General features: G+C 46.0%; 3 protein-coding genes across 3 annotated transcripts; 1 reads left to right on the top strand and 2 right to left on the bottom strand.

The window, feature by feature from the left end:
• Positions 1–636: 636 nt before the first annotated feature.
• On the bottom strand, positions 637–1579 carry FOMMEDRAFT_73495 (uncharacterized protein; the record flags this gene model as incomplete). The annotated part of the gene is made up of 5 exons (XM_007261954.1): positions 637–775; positions 857–1008; positions 1062–1094; positions 1148–1257; positions 1294–1579. The coding sequence occupies 5 exons, from the start codon at positions 1577–1579 to the stop codon at positions 637–639; spliced, it is 720 nt and encodes a 239-aa protein (XP_007262016.1).
• Positions 1580–1961: 382 nt separating this feature from the next.
• Positions 1962–4542, top strand: FOMMEDRAFT_138089 (uncharacterized protein). The gene is made up of 7 exons (XM_007261953.1): positions 1962–2033; positions 2089–2137; positions 2195–2248; positions 2305–2331; positions 2381–2401; positions 2459–3580; positions 3642–4542. The coding sequence occupies exons 1-7, from the start codon at positions 1986–1988 to the stop codon at positions 4064–4066; spliced, it is 1746 nt and encodes a 581-aa protein (XP_007262015.1). The 5' UTR covers positions 1962–1985; the 3' UTR covers positions 4067–4542.
• Positions 4543–4878: 336 nt separating this feature from the next.
• Positions 4879–6225, bottom strand: FOMMEDRAFT_150734 (uncharacterized protein; the record flags this gene model as incomplete). The annotated part of the gene is made up of 1 exon (XM_007261952.1): positions 4879–6225. The coding sequence occupies one exon, from the start codon at positions 6223–6225 to the stop codon at positions 4879–4881; it is 1347 nt and encodes a 448-aa protein (XP_007262014.1).
• Positions 6226–7266: the final 1041 nt, after the last annotated feature.

Raw genomic sequence — 7266 nt, 5'->3', positions numbered from 1 at the left:
ATCACATGACTACCTAGTACCACAATGGGAAGATATCTGTTTCTCCACCTCTTAGGTCCAGGCCATTCCATTGTTCACTCGAATATACTATGATAAGGACGTCGTCTGTTTACAGCAGATAATCACCCCTTTTGCGCCATTCCATCCAGACGACCTCGGAAAACGTCACAATAGTATGTATGACTTATTTGTAGCACAAACAAAGCGCGGAAGCCCATTATATTGGGAACTCCTTTATCAAGCATACTATCCGAGTGCGTGGTCTAGAGCCTGATAACGCAGTCGCCTCAGAAATGCTCTTTCCTCGGGCGGATCATATAAATTAGTATTGACCATATCTAGATGATGAGGTACGTAGTATACGTATCTTGATTCTTGTTCGTTCCCCCAAGCACCGTTATATCTTATCGGAGGCCTTTGTAGAAATTCTTATACAGGTATCGGAATGAAGCCATGTCACACTTATCAACCGATCGCTGTTGTAGTTCCTAGTGATGTGGTTTCCAGTATCTGATTTCTCCTGGCAATGCCCAGTATTTGTAGTTGTATGTCGAAAGTGACAGGTCCTATCGAGTTGTTCACTTTCACCTGCATATATAGTAAGATGAAGAGAAGCGTTTGGCGGCTGTCTAAACTCTAGTTTCTAACGTCGGTATCGAAGCTCTTGTAGAACACCCAAGCATCCACATATTCTTCGCCTTGTTCATCTTTGCGTTTCAACCTTCCTGCATGAGGGATACGGCCAGCCTTCTCGAATCCCAAATTCTCCTTTAAACTAAAGTAATAAAGAATCACGTGAAATAAATTGAGAGTTGTAATATAATAGGAACGTCTTACATGCGGAGAAATCACTTACTGAATGTTTGCGGAGTTATTTACATAAACGAGATTGAAAACGCTCGCTTGGTATCCGAGACGCGGCGCGTAGTGTAAGTACGAGCGAGCGAGAACGCTCGCAAATCCCTGCCCGCGAGAAGAGAATGGAACGACGAAACCCGCATTACAGATCTGTAAGGAGAATAGGACTAAGCTTCAAAGGCCAGATTAAACAGGCGGCTTACATGTGAGGATCGACCAGGATAGTTTGGTTTTACCTATGGATATGAATTAGATAAATTACTCCGAGAAAGGAGCAAGGTCGACATACATAGTAGAATCCAGCAACACAGTCCTTCCATGTCCTGCTTCCCTTCAGAACTTCAGGTGTGATAGCTTCCTGCACCTCTACACCATATCCCTCTTTCAAAATATTTGTGTCTATATTTAGTTGATTAAGTCGTTCGTAATTAGCACGTATGCCGACTAGAACGTCCGCAGCAAAGAAGTACGCCTCAAACGCTTCACGGCCAAGTCGTGCTCCAGTTTCTGGCTCCTGGGGATACTTATCGCCACGCTCGAGCTCATCTGCAAAATCCTCGTGCATGTATGCCACTAGCTCGGAAGGTGCGTTGGAAAGTGTCAAGTGGAACATAACGATGGCTCGTGACTCTGCGTCAACATCCTTGCTCCTGACTTTCCAAGCGGTGGAGTGCAGTTGAATAGCGCAATGCTCCTTTACAATCACTCCATAGGCTGACATTTCTAGGCGGGAGTGGAGATTTACGAGAAACCAGCCCAGCTGTATCGATAATATTTATCATGTGGTCTATACGAGTCATTCCTTGATCCTCCTACATTCGCTAGATTACGGCATGTAACGGCATGCAGAATAAACAGTTTTCCTAGCGAACTTATCAATAGTAGAGATGATACATAAAGAATGAAATGTTCATCGTCGAGTCAGTGCCGATGGTTACACTTGGAGAATCAAGAGTCTTCACTGACTCTTCAGACTTAACAGTAAGATTAGGTAAACTGTAAATGTAAGATGCATTACCAAGCAGTATATACACGTGACTCACGCTTTATCCGTGAGAAAGAATGGTGTTGGTGACAATCAGCCTTGTCCTCTGCCGCCGTCCTCGACCACATTCACCACAATCATCATGGCGTTCGACCTCACCATCGGCACAGAGCCCGTAGAGGCATTGGAGGTACACCTTTCTCTCTATGTTTCACTATGCTTTAGGGTACTAATTGGTTTCAAAGGCCTCCATTATGGAGGAACTGGAGAAAAGAGGGTTTACTCCAGAGCCAGGTTCGTACATGCCCGCCCTGTCGTTTTATTTTGCACTTATAGCTGAATTTGCTTCAGACAAGGTAATGGCGGAATTTATCACAATCATGCTTGTCAACAACAAGACAGCGGGTATGTGTATTCAGGAGTTTATTCGCATAATCGCATCCTGACAATTATGACTTCAGAGCAAATCAATGCGGAACTTGAGGAACGTACGTATCCTGTGTTGCCTTTCTCTTCCTTTTCTGACAAAAATTTCAGTAATTGGAGCCAGTGAATATGGTGTGTCGTCTTAATTTTCCGTATTGTAGACGTATCACTGAAGCAACACAACTTTAGACCCGGACTTTACTGTCTGGCTTTTTGAAGAAGCAGCGAGGAAATCTCAACCCGTATCAGAGCCCGCTGCGCCTCCTGCGGCACCCAGCAAGCCGGAAGGGCGTACCTCATCTCCCGAATCTGCGCGTCGTACTCCGACCGGTCCACGCACTGGCGCCACGCCGTTGTACAATCATGCCCTCAGCCAAGCACTTCCATCTGGACCGTCCGCTGGGCAGAAACGACCAGCATCTGCTCGTTCTCCGTCTCCTGTAGGAGGTCACGCGAACAAAAACCGGAAGTTGGACCTACCAACCGGTCCTCGAGCGATGCATAGTCGGGAAGGGAATCAACAACGAACTCTTCTAGATCGCATGGGAGGACGGGCACAGGGCGGGCCTCGTTATGGGCGGGACGAAATCCAAGCTCGAATTGAAGCCGTAACGCTTCAAGGAGCGATGAATGGAATGAATGGAGGGTTTAATAACGGAATGGGTGGAATGATGATGCCAGGCAACGATATGGCAGCGGCTGCGGCTGCGGCTGGAATGGGTGGTGGCATGATGAACCCTATGGCGTTCCAGGAGATTATGATGAACCAAATGGCACTCATGGCACAGATGGCGAGCAGCATAAGTTTGCTTAATAACAACCAAGGTCAATCAAATGGACCAAACGGTTTCCCGAACACGCCACTCCCGGACGGGCAGCAACAGAACCAACAGCAGTTCCAACACAGACGAGGTGGGCCGCCTGCCGGCCGTGGCGGAGGACATGGACAATTGAAAGCCCAATGGGTAGCACCGCGCCTTACAGATGCCAGCAAAAGCCAGAACCAAGCGTCGCCATCCCCAGCGCCTGCAATTCAGGCCCCCACTCCACAGCAAGCTACCGCGTCAGTGGAAGCTGCGTCTTCGGGCTTGAAACAATTCACCCCTCCCGAGCGCCCTCAGTCTCCTTCACTATGCAAATTCGGACTTAAATGCACGAATGCGCTATGTCGATATTCGCACGCAAGTCCGGTTGCCACGCCTGAAAGTGGGGTCGTTCTAAGTAATGATCCCTGCGAAGCGGGCATCGAATGTAACGATAAAGATTGTATTAAGGCGCACGTTAGCCCAGCTGCTAAAGGCGTCACCTCTGGTAAGCCGTTTCTTTGATTAATGAGATATTAGTTGCCATTGTACTTATTCACAATGTATAGTACCAATCAAACCGAAACCAAAAGTCGAAGCCGCCGCTCCAAGCCCACCTAAACCTCCCTGCCGATACGGTGCAAACTGCACGAAAGTTGCTTCTGGCCAATGTCCCTTCTCACATCCTTTCATACCCAAATCAACTTCTTCGCATGCAGCGACGACGCAATGTCGATTCGGTGCCGGTTGCACTCGCGCAACGTGTCCATTCCAACATCCACCGGGACGCGTGCTTCCGGGGACGTTCCACCGTGGGTTGGCAGAGAACGCGCCGACGGTTACTGTCCCGACACCTGAAACAGGTTCGATTGGTGGCCCAAGTCCACATCGGTCTGTTGTGTTCAACAAATCTGCGACGACTGCCACGGACAAAGAGCAGTCTGAGCAGAAGGAGAGCGAGGGTGCAGGTGCGACTGTAGAAGCTGCGGCTTGAACACTGAACAGAGGGATCTTCGCCGGTCGCTTTGTAATGTACGGCGACAGCGTCTACCTACCAACACATATCAACATCAATATCACCATTTTTCCTGAACTCAGGAGGCTCAAAACACTTTCATCTCATGTTTTTCTTCTTACCGTATCGTATATAGTCGACTGTACCAGTTCTTCTTTCTCCGTATTTTTCACTCTCATTTCATTTCATTCCTCGCAAGGTCACTCAATTTGCGCAGGGAGCCTGTTCCCACTTCAACTGTAATGCATTCGCACTCGTAGTAGCAGCGTATTGTAGCCACAGTAGTTAGGTAGCCGTACTTCTGTTCAAGGTATCCAGGACGGGGCGAGGGCAAAGGGCGAAGGATTGGATTGGGGACAAATACAACGTAAAGAACTTTGAAGGGTGTTGCATAAAAGGATTGCACACCCGAAGTCCCTCGCACACCATTGTTATATCTCAAGTCAGTTCTGAAGTAACGTCTGCTTTGTGCGCTCGATTATAACCGACATCTGTGCTTTATATGCGGCGGCATGACCACTGCAATGTCAGCTGAAGGATCAGCAATGACTAGGAGAACGTGGGACTGAAATATTTGTTAAATACAGTAAATACGCAAGTTTTAGTGTAAGGGTGCAAAAAATAGAATACAATGCGCATGACATCAGTTCACTTGGTCGATTACACCTAAAGGTGAATGATTTAAAACTTTCAACCACAGTATAATTATCTTCATCTGGACAAGCACACAGCTACTTAAAGCTATGTGTCTTCAACTAATATGTGAGAGAAAAAGAGGACACTACTATGATTTACAAGTATCCCAAATTTAGATGACTACCCGGATTCCACGCACTTCTGGTACCAGAGCTCTTCGCGTCTCGGAACAGAGAATGCACTCTCCTGCAATCAACTGCAGATATTGGGTATTCAAGTTTACCGAGCCCGACCAACCCATCCCACATCTTTAAAGCGTCCCAGCGTGACTCTAGCATTTCGCAAAATGCATTGGCACATTCACGTACTTCTCCAACGACAGAATAGTTGAAGAAGTAGAAATCTCTCAGGTCGGGACATACGATATGGTTGTGCATATCATGAGCACGACTGCGTCTGCCAGCATCACCCGGCACACAAAGAAGTCGAAAGAGTCGTGCTGAAACGGTACAGGGGTCCATATCGAGCACCTGAAGGAGGGGCAGAAGTGGAAGAATTTGCGTGACCGTGGCTTCGTTTGCACAGTTGCCACCAATCCTCAAATGGATTAAAGGTGGCAAGGAGCGTTCGACAAATGATGAGAGATTATTGCCTGCATTGTCGACTTTGCCATCTCTGCAGATAAAAACTTCCAGAGCAGGAAGGTCCAATTTTTTAAGTACTAGCGAAGCATTACCATTTCGTACTGCAAGGGTTCGGAGATTATGCGAGACGATAGGACGACCCTCGTAATCTGATGATTCATCGGCTGTGCAGGAGGAAGCCAGAAAGATCCTCAAATTCGGAGTCGCCTCAAGAACATCCAGAAAGTGTGGTACAGTGGGTGATATCGACGAATAGTCGAGATCAATCGTGTCCACTGCTGGTAAGTGCATTGGCTTGTTTCCAGCGTTTAGAGGAAACGGATAGTTGAGATGTAGATACTCCAGTCTCGGAGAACGCGAGAGATCGATACTTCCGTCTCTGTACAAGTTATTGTCAAGATAGACGTACAAGTCAAGCGACGTCAATTTGGGCATATTTGTCAGCCTAATGACGGGAAAGCTGGGCGATGTCCTGAATTGCCAGATAAATCTAACTTTCCCCCAATGCCACTGGTGAGAAATCAACATCAAGACGATACGCTCAGCCGCTTCATGGTCCTTCGGAGACGCGTTATTCAGCTCGCACCTGAACGAGAAATTAAGTGGCGCCCCGTTAGATCTGTGAAGCCATGCATCGATTATCTCAACTAGCTGTTTGCGAAGCGACCCGTGGAAGGTATAGTCAAGGTAGGTCCAGAGAATTCCGTGCGAGAGAGATACTTCGCGCCATCGCTGACAAACGCTCGATATCCTGACCAGTACTAGTGCCCTAGTTTTTGCCCATCTGGGCACCCTGTTCTGTACACACTCATGGAAAATGTCACCGAGTGTCTCCACGGGGAGGGAATTGATGCTCATAGAGGAAGAGAAAGCTTCTGAAGACTTCCTTGCAATGGACTGCGGCGGAAGGGCGGACAGTAATCAAGAAATATTTTTCCCGGGCGTCAACGGTGGATACGTGTCACTACGTCTTGCGCATGAGATCGATGTGAAGTGAAAGGAAAATTCAAGAATCATCAACTGACCGAGCAGAAACGTCTCGTATGAGTTATGTCTCACCAACAGAAAGTTAGAAGAGCTGGTGAAGAGCACACGATGGGTCCGGGGGAATGCGCACGTATTTCTTGTCACGGGTGCTCAATGTTGTACAGCAATATAATGATTATGGATATGATAAGGTATTCTTACTTTAGCTGTGGATATAGAGGTAGTATTACTATATTGATATTATTGAACAATTACAGTTGAAAATACCTTATTGCATCACATTATAATGCATAAATTGAATATTGCATAGCTTTCTGCCTAATCCCAGCTCGGGATAAGGGAATTATGCACAAAAATAGTCTATTGCATATTGCATCAAGATTTGTGAGAAAATTATGCAAAATTCTGAGCATTTTGGGAAATTAGACTGCTTACTGTTGTGATTTTTGTACCCAGAAGCCTTACTGACATACTTCAATACAAAAAGAATGTTTCTGATTGACATTTCATAGCTTACAATGTCTTCAATGCTGCCACAAGACCAAGATAGGGCAGCAAAGATCTCTTCATGATATGTGGGGGAAAGTTATTTGTATTGACTAGCTTTTTCTATCTTTTTGTTTCTACAGATTCTGACTGTATTTCCTTGTATTACAAACTATTTCTTGAGTTTTACAGTGATATACATGTTTACTACACTTGTCATTGTCTTGGTTGTCTTTCTTGATGCTCTAAATATGTGCTTATTTTCTTGTCATAGTGTATATGTCTTCAAATAAATTGAAAAGTAATATCGAATTTTCGTTCCTAATTAAGTAATGTTTTCTCACGGTTACCATAATGCATATTGCTCATATTGCATAGGTCTGAGGCCTCTCCCGACGTTATGCAATAAGATATTTTCAACTGTAT

The sequence above is a fragment of the Fomitiporia mediterranea genome (genome assembly GCF_000271605.1).
Source record: "Fomitiporia mediterranea MF3/22 unplaced genomic scaffold FOMMEscaffold_1, whole genome shotgun sequence".
Lineage (NCBI taxonomy): Eukaryota > Fungi > Basidiomycota > Agaricomycetes > Hymenochaetales > Hymenochaetaceae > Fomitiporia > Fomitiporia mediterranea.
The sequence above is the reverse complement of the archived record's forward strand: the minus strand, read 5'-3'. Positions and strand labels throughout refer to the sequence as shown.

Coding starts and splice junctions, on each gene's coding strand:
- FOMMEDRAFT_138089 (XM_007261953.1), top strand. CDS start 1,986: ATGGCGTTCGACCTCACCATCGGCACAGAGCCCGTAGAGGCATTGGAG. Junction 2,249..2,304: donor TGTCAACAACAAGACAGCGG/GTATGTGTATTC, acceptor TTATGACTTCAG/AGCAAATCAATGCGGAACTT. Junction 2,402..2,458: donor AATTGGAGCCAGTGAATATG/GTGTGTCGTCTT, acceptor ACACAACTTTAG/ACCCGGACTTTACTGTCTGG.